This window comes from Quercus robur, chromosome 10 (genome assembly GCF_932294415.1).
Source record: "Quercus robur chromosome 10, dhQueRobu3.1, whole genome shotgun sequence".
Classification (NCBI taxonomy): domain Eukaryota; kingdom Viridiplantae; phylum Streptophyta; class Magnoliopsida; order Fagales; family Fagaceae; genus Quercus; species Quercus robur.
The window spans coordinates 35280777-35299509 of record NC_065543.1 but is presented as its reverse complement, the minus strand read 5'-3'; the positions used below and the strand labels follow the sequence as shown (position 1 = coordinate 35299509).

The following is an 18733-nucleotide window of genomic DNA, read 5'->3' as shown; positions in this document are numbered from 1 at the left end:
ATGGGCTCATGCTCTCGATGCTGCAGGAGTTCCTGCGGATTCGGCACTAAGACTGCCCGAGAGCATCTTCTACCCTCAGGAGATCCGAGATAATCCTGATGACGCCCAGGTCGCTTCAGAGCAAGACCCGGCGGTGCCTGATGCCGTCCTTGTGCCTGATATGGCGAAAGATCCCGCCACAGACTCTACCATTGAGGTTCCTCCTCCTCAGCCCGAGCAGAAAGAAGATCCTCCCGCTAAGGCTTAGCCTTTTAGGCTTTTGATCCTTGTACCCTTTTTTTTTTTTTTTTGAATGAGAGTCGTCTTATTTTTCTATTCTTTTGTAAGGACGTCTCTTTCTAATGTACTCGGACTATTGATATAAGATGTTCATTTTGCTTACTATGGATGTATGTCAGTAGCGCTCTTTTTTAAACATTTGCAACGATGTAGATACAGGTAAATGGTCAAAAATAAAAATGGGTTTTTGGGCTGCGCATTTGAGGGTTGCGATGGTGCTAGACTGTGCGCATGCATTAAAATGATTTCCTTTAAGTAATAATCTCCCAATCTATCATAAGTAATAATTTCCCTTAAGTCTGTGGTCCGAGGGACCATGCAGGACTTAGGTTCTGTTTAAGACTTATGAATAGTTGCCTTAAGTATTAATTTCCCCCAAGTCTGTGGTCCGAGGAGCCATGCAGGGCTTAGGTTCTGTTTAAAACTTATGGTTTTTCTTGTGTACTTGGTTTCCCCATAGGCTTGAGTCCGAGGATCATGCAAGGCCTTGGTTCTGTCCAAAACTTATGGTTAGTTGCCTTAAGTATTAATTTCCCCTAAGTCTGTGGTCCGAGGAGCCATGCAGGACTTAGGTTCTGTTTAAAACTTATGATTTTTCTTGTGTACTTGGTTTCCCCATAGGCTTGAGTCCGAGGACCATGCAAGGCCTTGGTTCTGTCCAAAACTTATGGTTTTTCTTTCGTCTATTTGGTTTCCCCATAGGCTTGAGTCCGAGGACCATGCAAGGCCTTGGTTCTGTCCAAAACTCATGGTTTTTCTTTCGTGTATTTGGTTTCCCCATAGGCTTGAGTCCGAGGACCATGCAAGGCCTTGGTTCTGTCTAAAACTCATGGTTGGTTGGTCTTTCGTGTATTTGGTTTCCCCATAGGCTTGAGTCCGAGGACCATGCAAGGCCTTGGTTCTGTCCAAAACTCATGGTTGGTTGGTCTTTCGTGTATTTGGTTTCCCCATAGGCTTGAGTCCGAGGACCATGCAAGGCCTTGGTTCTGTCCAAAACTCATGGTTGGTTGCCTTAAGTATTAATTTCCCCTAAGTCTGTGGTCCGAGGAGCCATGCAGGACTTAGGTTCTGTTTAAAACTTATAAATATTTGTCAGTGGACCAGCAAGCAGCGGATAGTTATGAAAGAAAACATATGCTAAGCCATTCTCATTAATAACAATATCTTCTGAGATTATTTACATTCCATGGTCGAGGTATAGCTTTTTCATCCAAATCTTCTAGGTAGTAGGCGCCTATTTTGGCCACGGATGTGACACGGTATGGTCCCTCCCAATTGGGCCCCAACTTGCCCCAAGAGGGGTTCTTTGCGCTGCCAAGAATCTTTCTCATCACGAGATCACCTGGACCCAGAGGCCGCAGTTTGACATTAGCATCATACCCCTGTCTCAGCTTCTGGTGATAATAGGCCATATGAATCATCGCTTTTTCCCTTCTTTCTTCAGCCAGGTCCAGACTCCGTTCCAATAACTCGTCGTTATCGTTTGGGGTAAACAATTTAGACCTTAGCGTGGGAAAGTTGTTCTCGATCGGGAGCACGGCCTCAGCCCCATAAGTCATCGAGAAGGGGGTCTCACCGGTCGATCGTCGTGGCGTCGTCCGATAAGTCCATAAGACGTGGGGGAGTTCTTCTACCCATCTCCCCTTTGCCTCGTCCGGTCTCTTCTTCAGTCCGTTCACTATGACCTTGTTCACGGCCTCGACCTGCCCATTTCCTTGAGGGTAGGCGGGGGTGGAATATCGGTTAATGATTCCAAACTCGCGGCAATACTCCCTAAAGTTCTTACTGTCGAACTGTAGACCATTGTCGGAAATGAGTGTACGCGGAGTCTCGAAGTGGGTGATGATGTTCTTCCAGATGAATTTTTGGGCGTCCACGTCCCTAATGTTGGCCAAGGGTTCAGCTTCCACCCATTTAGTGAAGTAATCAGTTCCGACTATTATGTATCGCTTGTTCCCCACAGCTTTGGGGAAAGGTCCGACTATATCAAGGCCCCATTGTGCGAACGGCCATGGGCTAGACAGGGGGTTGAGAATCCCTCCGGGTTGGTGGATATTCGGGGCGAATCTTTGGCACTGGTCGCACTTCTTAGCGTATTCTTGGGCCTCTCTTTGCATGTTCGGCCACCAGTATCCTTGGGTGAGTGCCCTGTGTGCCAGCGATCTTCCTCCGGTGTGGCTTCCGCAAATCCCCTCGTGCAACTCCTCAAGTAAAGACTCAGACTCTTCTGGATGTATGCAGAGTAGGTACGGCCCAGAGTAAGAGCGTCGATATAGTTTGTGGTCCTCTGATAGCCAGAACCGAGGAGCATTCCTGCGTATCTTTTCGGCTTCCAGTTTTTCCTTCGGTAAGATGTCGTTTTGGAGGAAGCTCTTTATGGGATCCATCCAGCTGGGACTTTTTCTGATCTGATGGACTTGAGTCGGGTTTCTGCAGATGAGACTTGCCTGTGATAGATCCTCAACAAGGATCATTCGTGGCAGATTATGCACCGAGGACGTGGCGAGAGTGGCCAACGAGTCTGCATGGGTGTTTACGCTCCTGGAAATGTGCGTCAGATTGAAGGATTCAAAACTCGTCTGTAGCCGTTTGACTTGTCCCAGGTACTCTTGCATCCTAGTATCTCGAGCTTCAAGCTCGCCCATCACTTGTCCGACCACTAATCTGGAGTCCGAGAATGCTTCTATTATTCTTCCACCCAATCTTTGAACCATCGCCATCCCTTGAAGCAAGGCTTCGTACTCGGCTTCATTGTTCGTAGCCGAGAATCCGAGTCTTAACGATTTTTCAATGGCAGCGCTGTCCGGCGATATTAAAACTATCCCCACTCCTGATCCTCTCTGGTTGGCCGCGCCATCCACGTAAACCTTCCAACGCATGGTCCCCCCTGCTGAAATGGCGCCAACCAGGTCTTTCTTCTCGGTCATTGTTTCTATAGAGGGCTCAGCAAACTCTGCTACCAAATCTGCGAGGACCTGTCCTTTGACGGAGGGTCTGGGCATATATTTAATATCAAAGGCCCCTAAAAGGGCACTCCACATGGCGATCCTTCCTGTGTAGTCAGCGCTTCGAAGAACGGCTCGAAAGGGAAGCTGAGTTAGAACGATGACCGTATGCGCCTGAAAGTAATGAGGAAGCTTCCGGGTTGCATGCACTATCGCCAGAATTGCCTTTTCTAAAGGTAGGTATCGCACCTCGGCCTCATGTAGTGATTTGCTCACATAGTACACTGGTCGCTGCACCCCATTATCATCCCGTATTAGTACCAGGCTTACAGCGTGGGGAGCTACGACGATGTAGGCAAACGGCACCTCATCTGCCTCAGGACTGGACATGATGGGTGGTCGGGACAGGTAGTCCTTAAGCTGCTGGAAAGCCTGAACGCAATCCTCCGACCATTCGAACTCTTTCCACTTGTTTATCAGGAGGTAAAAAGGCCGACATCGATCCGCCGATCGCGATATGAACCGGTTTAATGCTGCAATCATGCCAGTGAGCTTCTGCACCTCCTTCGGGTTCCTAGGAGTCTGTAGGCTGTTAATGGCTTTGATTTGGTCGGGACTTACTTCTATTCCCCTGTGGGTGACCATGTACCCTAGGAATTTCCCAGACCCGACCCCGAATGAACATTTGGAGGCATTCAACCGCAACCGGTGCTCCCTTAAGATAGCGAAGACTGTTCCGAGGTCTTTCACGTGCTCGGACACCTTTTTACTCTTCACAACCATATCGTCTATATAAACCTCAATGATCTTGCCCAGCTGTGCCTCGAACATCCGAGTCATCATCCTTTGGTAGGTTGAGCCCGCGTTCTTTAGCCCGAACGGCATCACCTTATAATGATAATTTCCGATGGGCGTCATGAAAGCCGTTTTCTCTTGGTCCTCTAGCGCAAGGGGTATCTGATGATAGCCCTGGAAGGCGTCCAGGAAGCTCATTCGAGGGTGCCCCACGGTTGCATCTACCAATCAATCGATTTTGGGTAGGGGGAATGGGTCCTTGGGGCACGCCTTGTTCAGGTCCGTGAAGTCCACGCAAACCCTCCACTTCCCCGTCTTCTTCTTTACCACCACTGTGTTCGCCAACCATTCGGGATAAAAGACCTCTTTGATAGCCCCTGCTCTTTTCAATTTTGCCATTTCGTCCCTTACGGCACTAGCGTGTTCCTTTGAAGGGCGTCGGGGTGGCTGCTTCCTCGGAGTGGAAGAGGGGTTGACATTCAGGTGGTGACAAATGAGGCTAGGATCAACTCCCAGGGCATCGTAGGCGTCCCATGCGAATACGTCGACATTTTCTCTGAGAAATCTGACCAATTCCTCATTTTCTTGAGAGGGCAATTCAGAGCCGACCTGAAAGAATTTCTCAGGGTCATCTTTGACAGCAATCTTATCTAGACCTTCACACCTTATCTCCTCGGCCGGCCCATCGTCTTGTCTTGCCGAGGAGGCTGGTTGCTATAAGCTCTCTGGGACCGAGGACTCGACTAAGGGCCGATGTAAAATGGCGGCCACCATACACTTCCTGGCCACGGCCTGATCTCCTCGGATCTCTTCCACTTGTCCTCTGGATGGGTATTTTACTTTTTGGTGAAGTGTGGAGGTCACGGCCCCTAGGGAGTGGATCCATGGCCTTGCAACTATCGCGGTGTAGGGTGAATAAGCGTCGACCACGATAAAATTCGCCTCCACCACTTCCGCCCCAGTCTGTACGGGCAGTCGGATTTGCCCCTTTGGCGTAACAATCCTTCCCTCGAAGCTGAGAAGGGGGGAGTCATAAGCTGTCAAATCTTCCGGCTTCAAGTTCAGCCCCTTGTATAGGTCAGGGTACATTATCTCCACCGCACTTCCCGAGTCTACTAACACCCTTTTCACATCGAAGCCCCCAATCCGCAATGTGACCACCAAGGCATCATCGTGAGGTTGAATAGTTCCTCTCTTATCCTCATCCGAGAATCCCAGTATCAAGGAGCTTCCCTTTTTTGGCCTTTTGGGCTCCCTTTGCCTGCCCTCGGAGGGGAGCCGATCAACAGCTAGTACCCTGAGGATGGGTGGCCCGGTTCTTCCTGGTGCAGCGAGGATGACATGTATCGTCCCGGTGGGGGGTCTTAAAGACACGTCCCTTCGAGGCTCTTGTGCTGCTTGGCCGGGATGGCCACTCGATGGGTGCAACAGGTGACGTAGCTTTCCTTCTCAGACCAATTGATCTAGGTGATTCCACAGATTCCTGCAGTCCTCAGTAGTATGCCCATGGTCCTGATGATAGTGGCAGTACAGGTTCTGGTTACGTTTGGAAGGATCTCCAGCCATCTTTCCCGGCCACCTGAAATAGGGTTCATCCCTTACTTTCTCCAGTACCTGTTGTACTGGCTCTCTGAACACGGCATTCACTGTTTGCGGGTTGCTCTGCCCAGCCTGTCGCGGAAAGTCTCTCCTCGGCTGACCAGAATTGTGACGTTCCGACCTGACATCATTTGCTTTGGGGTGGATAACCTTCTCTTTTCCCCTCCCTTGCAGCTGATCTTCCTCTACTCTTTTGTACTTGTCGATCCTATCCATTAACTGTTGGACGTCAGTAACTAGTTTTCCGGTGAGGGATTTCCTTAAGCCATGCTCGGTGGGGAGACCGCTTTTGAACGTGCTGATAGCAACATTGTCATGGTTGTCATCTAAATCATTATACACCTCCCAATACCTATCCGAGTATGCTTTCAGGGTTTCTCCTTCGTGCATGGATAAGGATAGTAGCGAACTGAGAGGTTGAGGGACTCTGGTGTTTGTAATAAAACGGGAGCAAAAAGCTTGAGTGAGCTGCTTGTAGGAGCCTACGGAGTTTGTCTTCTGGCTGTTGAACCACCTCATTGCCATCGATCCCAAGCTGGATGGGAAGATCTTGCACATTAGGGCTTCCTTTTGCGAATAAATCGCCATTTTTTGGTTAAACTAACTCACGTGCTCTACCGGGTCTGTTCTGCCGCTATAGATGGCGAACACCGGTTGGTTGAAGCGTCTTGGCAGCTTAGCCCCTTCGATTCTATTCGTGAAGGGTGACCTCGAGACCTGATCCAGCGCCTTCTTCATGGCGTCGTTCTCCGAACCTTTGCTGGATGGGCTCTCATACTTCCGTACTGGGCGTGGTTCCTTTTCGTAAGAAAAGGTTTCACTTGGGGGGGTCCTTGACCTTTGTCTGTAACTCACGTCCTTCGCATTAGAAGACTCGCCTGAGTCAGAGGGAGATCGTCTTCGCTGTACACATCGTAACTTCCTTTTTAGGTCATCTATCTCTCGCTGCATGGCCTGGTGACTATTTCGCCTCTGAGACACGTGACTTCCTGTCTGAGTGTGACTCTGGCTCGTCCGGATAGTATGCACACTTCCCTCACGATTCCCCATGCCGCCTGGGTTGGTTGGGTTATTTTGCCTCTGGGACTCGGCGGGTTGTGTTCATTGGGAGTCAGCTTGGTGAGGATCCTCCTGGTGCGGGCCTAGCTCTGCCATGCTCGACCGTTGTACTAGCTGATACCTTAGTTCTTCCCACAGACGGCGCCAATTGTAGTTGCACGATTTTCCCGGCCCAACTTCTGTTGATCAGGCCTTGGCCCAAAGCGCAACCCACAATAAATATTTGTAGAGGATGGGTCAAAGAACTTAGCCTCAGTGAACCTATTCGGTCTAATGCATGAACAGTATTGTTTGCAAAAAGGAATAAAAATACAAGAATGGATCTTTCTGCTTTGATTCTATTTCTTTAGTTCCTTATACAGTTTTTTCCCCTCTCCTCTTTGAGGGACTCCACTACATTATATAGTTCCCCTCCTCTCATCTCAACCTTACACCTGTTGATCATCTAAGCATCTACTTGAGCACCTGTCACATCAGCCGCCCTCATCACCCCCTTTGTGAGTTGCAGAGGCCAAGGTGGTACTGTTCAGGGGTCTTTTCCTCATTAATGCGGCCAGGAGGGTGGTTGGGGCGCAATTAATGTGGTGGTAACTTTCCATGAGATATTTCGGATTTTATTCATTTTATATGTTGGGAGGATGAATTGAAATGGCTGGAGAGAGTTCCTTGTCTGGAATTCGTGATGTCTGAGGAGGAGTTACTCCTCGGACAGGTTTCCTTGGCGTTATTGGGATTGAGTAATGCTTCATATGTGGTTTCTCTTCGGACAGGACGCTCCTCGGACGGGCTTGAATTTGGAATAGCCCATTATTTTTGGGCCGGGCCCTACAATATATATATATTTATATATTTTGCAAAAAACAAAATTTTTGGGGAAAAAAAAGAGTTATCTTGTATTCAATATTAAAAGTTTCTTATTGCATATTTTAGGATCACATAATGTTGTTTAGTGATATTATCATTTGGCTACGATTTGGATATTTAGAATCTCAGATCTGATTTCTGTTTGGTAGAGAAAATAGCATATTTTTAACCCAAAAAAAAGAAAAGAAGAAGAAGATAGCATACGCATTACCAAAAAGAGAAGATAGCATATTGTTAACTAGGAGTATTCATAGCAAAACATCTAAAAAATTTAGCTTTTAGCAACTCAAAGTTATTTTATCTATTTTAACAACCCACTTTACAATACACCCAACATCAAGAGTTCTATTTTAACATTCATCACATTAAAATAATATAAACAATACAATTAAATAATATATCCCTACAAATTGGAACCACCCAAAATGGACATCCCTACCAATCAGAACCACCCAAAACCACATCCCTGCAAATCAGAACCACCAAAAAAAAAAAAAAAAAAAGCCACATCTAGTGGATACAAACAACAACCAACCCGAGCAACCTACAGCCAAACCCAGCGAAGATGAGTCTTTGCCACCAATCCCAGCAAACAGAAACTAGCCACTCCTAGCCACCACCACTGAAGGAAAAACAACCCTCAAAACTTTAACCACCATAAACCCTCTGTGACCCATTCCAAAATCAACCCAACCATAAACCCATGAGAGTGAGAGGAGAGAAAATCTGATTTCACTTAAGACCCTTAGCCATACCATCGAGCATAGCTTAACCCACCATTGGACCCATGAACCTATAACACCAACCCAGAACACCAACGTAGCACATTGATGGCGACACCATTGAGCATGACCAAACCCACGAATCCGACCACCACAAAGTTTAAACTCATATCACAACCAACAAAAACCCACCCACCATACCAAAACCTAGCAAGCCACAAATCACAAAACCAGGAATCTGATCTCACCTCACAAATCACAAAACCGGCAACCCAAACCCACGAATCCAATTTCACCTCTGATGCCCACGAATCCGATCTCCACGCCGATGCCCACGAATCCAATCTTACCTCAACGACGATGCCCACAATCCGATTTCACATGGGCTGGAGTCGAGAGGAGAGAGTTGTGGGTGCAAAGGAGAGTATGCCTTGGTAGAGTGGACTGCGGAGGAGAAAAGTGAAGTCACCACCAAGATTAAGTCTAGGAACCATATTGGGCCTTTTGGGCCAATCACTTACATACATGGGTTCACATACCAGATTATGGGTCCGGAGTTACGGTTTAGGAAGGTGTTAAGCACCTAAGATCGTCCGGCTTGTGAGCCGGCCTCCATTATGTGTTGCTAGGTCATATTTAATTAATAAGTTTATTAAGAGAGCTATAATCCTTAACCTAAACATACATCACGCACTTAAGGAAATAACACACACAACATGTTAAAGATCACAATATAAAAGGAAACAAATAAAATAAAATAAACATGGCAAGTTGCCAATTAAATATAAACACACAAGGAAAAGATATTAAATAAACTAAACATGGCAAAAAATACTAATACAAACGTGGAAAATAATCAAACATATTTAATTAACCTAAAACGGAGTCAAACAGAATCAAATTACAAGTGAAAAATAATTAAAACAAATAAAAACAAGATTTTGCCCTTGTAAGTACTTAGAAAATGAAGGCCCAAGCCCACTAAGAACAGTGATGCCTTGTCCTTTAGACCAAACCCAAACAATAGAATTTCTATACAGAGTGGGAAAACAATTCAAGTGCAATTCAAAATTAAGCTCAAGTCTAAGGTTGAAGAACTCAATGTAATAGAGATATGTAATTCAAGCGGTTGCCAAGAATAGTGCCATCCTCGAGTTTGTCTGAGGATTGGTTTCTTACACACAAATATACTAGATTTTACACAATATCTCACACTGTTCACTACACTACTTCTTCGAGGAAAAAAAAATGTTCAACCCCCCATATTTGGGAGGTTCCCCTCCCTTATATATCCTTCCTCCTTGCATCCTAACCCTCCACCTGTACACTTCAAGGATTTTTTCAAGACACTTGTCCCATTAAAGTTCAATTGAAGGTGGTAGAAAGGGTTGTTAGCTGTGAAGTCATTGTTCAGGTGTCGTTTCCTCATCAATGCCGCTGATAAGGTGGTTGCAGGGCATTCAATGCGGAGAAGTGAGACATACCTTTCAAAGAAGCTTCCTCCCACCATCTTTGCCCCCCTTATGGTCCTTTCTCTTCCCCCTGGGCTTTCATGAGACACTAACTATCTTGTCTCTACTCCTATCCTTGGGTCAGCGAAGTCCTTGAAGTTGATATACTTCTTTGGGTGGGATTACACGAGATATTCCGTGTTCTAATCCTCTTCGGTCCTCGGACCTCCCACATTAGCCCCCTAAAACCTTGCTACTAAGAATTACTTTAAGAGTAAGGTTTTAGCAACAACTGAAAGGTTGATACGTGCTAGGTGCGTTCCCATGTGAAAACGTTGTTTCACCTGTCTTCTGCACTTTCCTGATGCTTCAGTATCCACGACTTTGCAATTATTGCATCAAGTGGCTGCTTGTCCCCCCACATTCTACGTTGCGATGATGATCCTATGGTCCGCATTTTCTATAATTTATGAGCGAGAAATTTACTGCTCATTTTCAACTTCTATATAAGGAGGGGATGAAGGTGATTTTTTTTTTTCCATTTAATTGTTCTCTATAATTTTTCATCGAGTAGCAGCTCAAGGAAACCTTCTTCCAACACTTGTAAGTGACTTTGGCCCTTCATCACATACTATATAGAGAGATTTTTTTTATTCTATCTCCCTGTTTAATTTTTACCTCATAGGAACACATGAGTTGATTCTCTAGACTAGTTAACACCCCCGAAGGTATGGCTGCCTTTAGGACTAAATATAGGATTCCCGACAACGTTGAGTTTCAACATTGCAAATTATGAGAGTGACTGGTTATGAACAAACCACCCGAGGTAATGGTCATTCCTATGATCGCCTTCATAAAAGGTGGAATGGAAATTCCCATAGGTTATCCTTGACACAAAGCTCTCCAAACCTTTTTGGAGTCCTCGGTAGTGTAGACATGATGAACTGGAAAATGGGAACCAACCTTACGTGTCACGATGTGAACTAGGTATATAATTGCCAAAAGGGAAAAGAAATAGGTTATTACTTTTAAGTTTAGAGTCCCTTCCGTTAGGCTGATTTCTTGTATACCAAAGTTGAATAAGGGTATGGCCAAAGATTTCCTCATCGTCTCGGGTGAATGGCACGATGGTTTGCACTGCCCCATCCAAGATGGGGAACCAAGTGGGGTTCCTAAAGCCCTTAGAATAATTTAAAGTACCCTCTTTCCTCATTTTGTTATTTTTGCTTACAAAAGAAAATTTTGTCACTAACAAACTCCTTTACTTCTTTACAGACGAATTTCATACTACATCGAACAAAAGCCTAGTGAACTTTGTGAATCTCAACTGGATTCTTCAATCTGAGATCTTCCTCCACCAAGATGGACAACTTCAGGTAGTACACGTAATTCTCAGATTTAAGCCCATCTCTAACCGTTTCCAGAATCCCAAACTCGTAATCAAAGCAAAGGACCCAAGGCTTGCCCTAATTGACGTAGTTGTCCCTGGGTTTCTAACCAAGCCTCCCCCCTTTGGTACTCAGGACGCTCAGTTGCCTACTCCACTTGCAGCCAAGCACCTCTACTCCCAGAAGCAGCCTCTTCCCTCCGACGACGAACAGGAGGAGCCAAAGACTGAACCTACACAAGAGGTACTAGATAAAGACTTTGAAGTCTTTTATCAGGAAGATCCCGAAGACTCTCCAGCACCCACCCACCATTATCTCGTTGTGGCGCAAGTTAGTACCATCTAGAAAGCATACGACATTCCTGAAGCCATTGTACTTAAGGAAAAAACGCACGACAGGTTGGCCCATTTTGGGGGTGACGCTCCGGTGGTACCCATTGTACCTTAACCACCCACTCTTGCTCCAGCCCATACTCTCGCCACAAATGCCTTTGAGAAGAAAAGAAAAAGGGGGAAGTAGACTAAGGGCTATGAAGAAGGAGAAATATCCCAAGTCACATAACAGCCACCTGCCAAAAAGCCCAAAACAACTAAGACACAACAAAAGAAGGGCTCTTCTACTGCGGGTGGCAAGAGCACTGAAGTGGAGCAGCATTCCAAGGCCTTGATCTAGTTTGGGGGACCCCGTCATTTCTGAGGCTTCCCTTAGGGACCCTCAAAAGGGCAGATCCGAACTAGCATTTGAATGCTTGGAGAAAGTGCTGCTTCTTCCTGATGACATGCAAGAGCTGAAACGGTTGAAGAAACGTGAAGTGTTCCTCTCACCAAAGAGGAATCTTGCAAAGGTTAGCTCTGACAACCATGCTTTTCTACAATTCTCTTATATTACTTAACAAGATTTATAACTTGTGTATTTAATTTCTCTGCGGAAAAATTGTACAAGCAGCCTTTGTAGCCGAGGAATGGGTCAACCACGCTTTATCCAAATCCCGAGAGGCAGAGGGTAAACTAGCTCAGTCAGACAAGGCCTTAGCTGACTTTGAGAAAAGGTACAAGGACACACTTTTTCATTTGGCTGAGGCCGAGAAAGGGCATAAGAACGTCGAGGCTACCCTGTCAGGGTTTAAAAACAAGCTGATGAGCTGTGGGCTTCTCTAAAGAAGAGTGAAACGCAACTGGCCTGGGCCAACGAGCAAGTTAAACACCAACAAAAGCAGCTCAAAAGCAAAGATGCTGAAAAGGCGAAGGCAGAGCAAACGACATAAGACGCTGACATGACTAAGACCGCCCAAAATCTAACTGCCCAACTCAGACACGTAGCTTGAGTTTTTTGCCTTGAAGTCTGGGGCGAAGCCCTCAACGTCGCTAGAGTTAGCCCTAATACTGCTCTAAGGGGAACCGATGAAGTTTACTACCCTCCAGCTCTTCGCATTGCTCCAAGCTTTTCTTCCTCGGCACCAAAACCTACAACAGCCCCAACTTCTACAACTTTTGCCAAGAAAGAAAAAGAACAACAAACTCCATCCCCGGTGATAGAGTTAGGGCCAGAAGAAGTGTTAGAAGTTAAGCAGCTGAGCACTTAGGATGATTTTGTAATGGGCCAGGTTTAGATAATGCCCCTTTCTGTTTCTTTCTTCATTCTTCAGTTCCCTTGTAATTAGGAATGGCAATGGGTCGGGTTCGAGCCGGGTTTTTTTATACTTGGACCCAACCCGCGGGGCAAGACCCGTGGCTCGGACCTGGCCCGTTTAGGATACCGAGTTTTTTCCCGGGGCCCGGACCCTCCCCAACTGGGCCCCGTTTAGGGATTGGGCCCAATTCGTGGCCCAACAAAAAAAAAATTAAGCCCAAATTTATTTACGACCTTAGCTATATTCGCCACAACCTGTAAAGGAATCACAATCATCAAAACCTTCTTCTCCTTATCTTGCAAATACGGCTTCAAAAACGACCATCCAGTTCCGATCAAAACGATCAGCGTGAAGAGCGTGATTCCTTTCAAGAAACTGAAGATATAGAACAACACATCCCAATCGTGAGCGCTACCGGTGCACTTGATGTACGATTTGTCTTCGGCTTCACAGAGGAGATTCAGAGCTTTGAGAATTAGAACTGTGAGCATGAAGAAATGGATGCAGAACACAGTCAATTGCTTCTTGTACAAAACGGAAATCCAAAGCTCGGCGAGGAAGAAATAGCCCAAGGATAACGAGAAGTAAACCCTAGGCAAAATTGTTTTTCCAGCGGAGAGATAGTCACGCCGTTGACTCTTCCCGTCGAGATTGTACATCGCCGATCTCACATCCATCAAAACCTTGAGCTGGTTCCCGAAACAGTTGGCGAAAACCAGTGTGAACTGATCGGCGTTGGTCTCGATAAAAACTATACTGAAGCTGTCGCCCTTTTTATTCAGGTTTGAGAAAGTGAAAACCGGCTTGACCAAATCGAAGAGGAGAGCGCACATGACTTCTCTGTCTTTGAGTTGCTGGGACTGAGGTAAGGAGTGAGGACTGAGGGAGTGTGAGTGTCGGCGTGCATTGCTGCTGAAAAGTGAAGAAATGAGGGATCCAGAATATAGGAATATATATATATATATATATAGGGTATTTTTGTAATTTTAGGGTACTGGGTTTTTAACTTGGCCAGGTCTCAGGTTGGGTCTCGGGTTTTTTGATAAAACCTGGACCCGACCCGGACTCGCTTCGGGTTTTTTTTTTTAAAACCCATATTCGACCCTATTCTTAATCGGACCGGGTAAAACCCGGCCCATTAGGGTCGGGTCGGATCGGGTACCTGCGGGTCGGGCTAAAATTACCATCCCTACTTGTAATCCAACCTTTGAATGAATATAAGCAACTTTATTTCCATTCCTGTTTTGCACGAACTCCAAATTCTTTATTTTGCTCGTTATAGCACATGTTCCATTGACTATAGCATATAACTGGATGTATATTAAACTATGCCCGTCATAGCACATGTTCCATTGACTATAGCATATAACTGGATGTATATTAAACTTAACTTAACCCTAACAATATGATCCATGAGTTCGGACAGAATCATAATCGCACTTTTGACTTGAACACGATGTATCAAGACTTTGCCAAACACTTAAATACTGTTATGTAAGGACTAATTTACCTAAGGCTCGTGATTCGAGGGGTCGAAAAAAGCCAGGGTTCTGTCTAACACTTAAACAATTTCATATAAGGGTTAATTTACCCAAGGCTTATGACTCGAGGAGTCGAACAAAGCTAAGGTTCTGTTTAACACTTAGTAACTTCCTCCTAAGAGTTAATTTACCCAAGGTCTGTGACCTGAGGAGTCGAACAAGACCGAGGTTTTGTTTAACACTTAGACGATTTCACATAAAGGCGAATTTACCCAAGGCTTGTGACCCAAGGAGTCGAACAAAGCCAAGATTCTGTTTAACACTTAGCATCTAGGTTAAATTCAATGAAAAACAACCTGTAAACAAAACATCAATCAACGAATATATGAGAACAGAATAGAATCTTTTGTATTTTTAATAATAATATCTACGTAGATTATTTACATTCCATGGATGCGGAATTACATTTTTATCTAAATCTTCCAAGTATAAGCCCCAATTCTCACTACCGAAGTTATCCTGTAGGAGCCTTCCTAATTAGGACCTATTTTCCCCATGATGGATTCTTCTACGTTCCCACTACTTTCCTTAAGACTAAATCTCCAGGTGCCAATGGGCTTATCTTTACTCTTTTGTCGTACCTTTGCCTGAGTTTTTGCTAATAATGTGTCATTTTGATCATGGCTACTTCTCTTCTTTCATCAATTAACTCCAAATTTGCCGAAAGCAAATGATCATTCTCTTCTGCATTAAATTGATCAGTTTTCAAGGTCGGGAATCCTATCTCAAGGAGTATGATTGCTTTGGACCCATAGGTCATTGAGAATGGGGTCTCCCCTGTTAATTTTCGGGGTGTAGTGCGATATGTCCTCAGTACATGGGGTAACTCATTCACCCATTTTCCTTTCATGTCATCTAGCCTTTTCTTCAATTTAGATACTATGGCCTTATTAACCGCTTTTGCCTGCCCATTTTCCTATGGATAGGCCGAAGTAGAATACCTATTTTTGACACCTAGCTCCCCACAATACCTTCTAAAGGCCTTACTATCAAATTGGAGTCCATTATCCGAGATCAGTGTATGAGGAATCCTGAATCTGATAACAATGTTCCTTTAAATGAACCTTTTCGCATCCATGTCCCTAATGTTAGAAAGGGGTTCAGCTTCCACCCATTTCGTGAAGTAATCAGTTCTGATGAAGAGCCATCTTCGATTACCAGCAACCCTTGGGAATTGCCCCACTATGTCCAAGCCCCACTAGGTAAATCACCAAGGACTAGAGAGTGGATTCAAGACCCCTCCAGGCTGATGAATATTTAGGGTGTACCTTTGACACTGATTACACTTCTTAACGTAATCTTGGGCTACTTTTTGCATACTTAGCCACCAATATTCTTGGGTGATAACTCTATGCAATAAAGACCTTCCCCTAGTGTGACTCTCACAAATCCCTTCATGTAGCTCCTCCAACAAGGGTTCTACAGCTTCTGGATGAACACATAGCAGATACAGTCCCGAGTGGAAGCGTTTCTCCAATTTCTGCTCCTTGGAAAGCCAATATCGTGGGGCCTTTCTACATATCTTCTTAGCTTCAGTTTATCCTCGGGTAACAATCCTCCCTTTAAGAATGAAACTAAAGGGTCCATCCAACTTGGCCCGACTTGTATGCTATGCACTCTAACTGGTAGTTGATCATCATGGCTGGGAGTTACCATATCTTCTACAATTATGACTCGTGGCAAGCTTGGTCCCAAAGAGGTGGTCAATATAGCCAACGAATTTGCATGGGAGTTTTGCCCTCTCGGGATTTGCTCTAGGGAGAAACTTTTAAAACATGATTGGGCATGTCTAACTTTGATCAGATACCCTTGCATTTGTTGATCCCTAGCCTTAAATTCTCCATTGACTTGCTCGACCACCAACCATGAGTCCGAATAGACTTCTACAACTTCCCCTCCAAGCCTACCAACCATTGCCATCCTAGCTAATAAAACTTCATACTCAGCTTCATTGTTTGTGGTCAGGAAGCCCAATCGTAAGGGCTTTTCTACAACTAGCTTCTTGGGGGATACTAGAACAATCCTACTCCGAAGCCCTTTTGGTTTGTTACTCCATCAGTATACACCTCCTAGGTTGCAGGAGAAGAGGCTGAAACCACCAAGACACTTGGTCCAACCCCCTCTTCCCCCACAACATCTTTAGTAAACTCTGCAACTAAATCTGCCAGAACTTGCCCCTTTATAGCAGTACAGGGCAAGTATATAATATTGAAGGCCCGGCGCATGGTCCCCCATTTAGAAATCGTTCCTATATAGTTAGACTTCCATAGTGGTGCTTGCAAAGGGAGTTACGCGAGCACCACAACAATATGCGCCTGGAAATAATGAGGAAGCTTCCTCGTAGCATGTGTGATGGCCAAAACTGCTTTTTCCAAGGGTAAATATCGAGTCTCTGCCTCTTGCAAGGATTTGCTAACATAATAGACATGCCCTTGCACTCCATTCTTTGTTCTAACCAAAACCAAACTTACTGCATGATCTGTGATTGTTATGTAAGCATATAACACTTCCTCCTTCTCGGGTTGGGATAGAACAAAAGGATGTGACAAGTATCGCTTCAACTCTTCAAAGGTTGGTACACACTCCTCAGTCCATTCAAAGTTTTTCCACTTGTGAAAAAGCTAAAAAATGGCCGACATCGATCTACTGACCGAGAAATAAACCTATTCAAAGCTGTTGTCATCCCCGTTAGCTTTTGTACTTTCTTGGGGTTTTGAGGAGGATGTAAATCTTTAATAGCCATGATATGGTCAGGATTAACCTCTATTTCCTGATGTGTAATCATGTGCTCTAAAAATTTTCCTGAGTTGACGCCGAAAGAGCACTTAGATGCGTTGAGACGCAATTTATGTTTCCTAAGCACTAAAAATACATCTTCTAGGTCCTTCAAATGCTCCAAGACCTACTTCCTTTTCACCACCATATCATCAATGTATGCCCTAACAGTCCTCCCAATTTGTGACTCAAACATCCAAGTCACCATTCTCTGATACGTAGACCCAGCATTCTTTAGGCCAAAAGGCATCACCCGATAATGGTAATTCCCAGTGGGAGTTCAAAAGGCTATCTTCTCTTGGTTAGACAGTGCCAGAGGTATTTGATGGTATCCTTGAAAAGCATCCAAGAAACTCATTCAAGGATGTCCAACTGTAGCATCCACCAACTGATTAATTTGAAGAACGGGGAAAGGATCCTTCGAGCACGTTTTGTTCAAATCCATGAAATTAACACACGTGCGCCATTTCCCGTTCTTCTTCTTTACCACCACAGTATTAGCCAACCAATCAGGATAAAAAGCTTCTTTGATTGCTCCAGCTTGCTTAAGTTTGTTGACCTCTTCCTTTACTACCTCAGCATACTCCTTCGAGGAGCGCCTGTGTGGTTGCCTTCTTGGTACAACACTAAAGTTTACATTCAGTAGATGACAGATAAACTTAGGGTTAATCCTTGGTGCCTCATAGGCACTCCATGCAAAGACATCCACGTTACTCTTCAAAAATCCAATAGCTCTCCTTTCTCCAATGGGGGCAGTCGAGCCCCAAACTGAAAATACTTCTCCTCATATGAACCGATCATGACTCTCTCCAATTCTTTAGAGAGCAGTCCCCAACTAGAGCTTTATCCAGTGAATGTTGCCTAATAGCAGCCACCAAACATTGTCTAACCACTGCCTGACTTCCAACCAACTCTCCAACTTGTCCCCGTGTGGGATACTTGACCTTCAAATGCAAAGTATATGACATTGTCCCCATGGCATGAAGCCAAGGCCATGACCCCCCTTGAAATTTCAAAAATCCCTCCTCTCTTTTATATTTTTGGTAAAAAAAAATGTAAATTTAAATAATAGTCCCCCTAATTTTTACCAAAAACATGTAACACATTTATTAGATGACTATTTAGTCTAATTTATCATTTTTATTTCCTCTAATTACTCTTATACAATAAATAACTCATTTATTTAAATTGCATTAATGTATTTCATAAAAAATTTAAAACTTTTATTGTTTCTTTCCTCTAATTACTCTTATACCATGATAAATAAATAAAAAAATCTATATATTTTTTTAAAAAAATTTCATTTCAAAGAATTAGAGATATGGTTTTTTTTTTTTTTTTTCCCTTTTAGAAGAAACAACAAATGTTTATATATATATATATATATATATATATTGGGGCAATTGTACTCTCCTCCCTTGAGATTTGAGGGAGTGAAGCTCAACCTCAAACCTGAATGGAAAAAACATTCCCCTCCCTTGAGATTAACACTCCCCCCCCCCCCCTCCCCTTTTGTTTATATTATTAACGAAATATTCTAAATTTCTATACGAATCTCTTTACAATTTAACCATGGTTAGTAAAAAAAAACCAATAAATTTAGAATAAAAGTGCAAAATTTATCAAGTACCAAAACACCTGCAATGGCTAATCTCTTTCCAACTTGTTGAAAAAAGAAAAAAAAA

General features: G+C 44.4%; 1 protein-coding gene across 1 annotated transcript; it reads right to left on the bottom strand.

Annotated features, from left to right (window-relative positions):
• Positions 1–12478: 12478 nt before the first annotated feature.
• On the bottom strand, positions 12479–13565 carry LOC126704093 (protein CANDIDATE G-PROTEIN COUPLED RECEPTOR 7-like). The gene is made up of 2 exons (XM_050403126.1): positions 12966–13565; positions 12479–12565 (listed from the first exon to the last, which is right to left on the bottom strand). The coding sequence occupies exons 1-2, from the start codon at positions 13563–13565 to the stop codon at positions 12479–12481; spliced, it is 687 nt and encodes a 228-aa protein (XP_050259083.1).
• Positions 13566–18733: the final 5168 nt, after the last annotated feature.

Bases quoted from the DNA above. Each gene is read 5' to 3' on its own strand.
- LOC126704093 (XM_050403126.1), bottom strand. From the start codon at position 13,565: ATGTGCGCTCTCCTCTTCGATTTGGTCAAGCCGGTTTTCACTTTCTCA. The intron at 12,566-12,965 runs GTCGTAAATAAA...GGGCTGTTGTAG, and splicing joins TTGTGGCGAATATAGCTAAG to GTTTTGGTGCCGAGGAAGAA.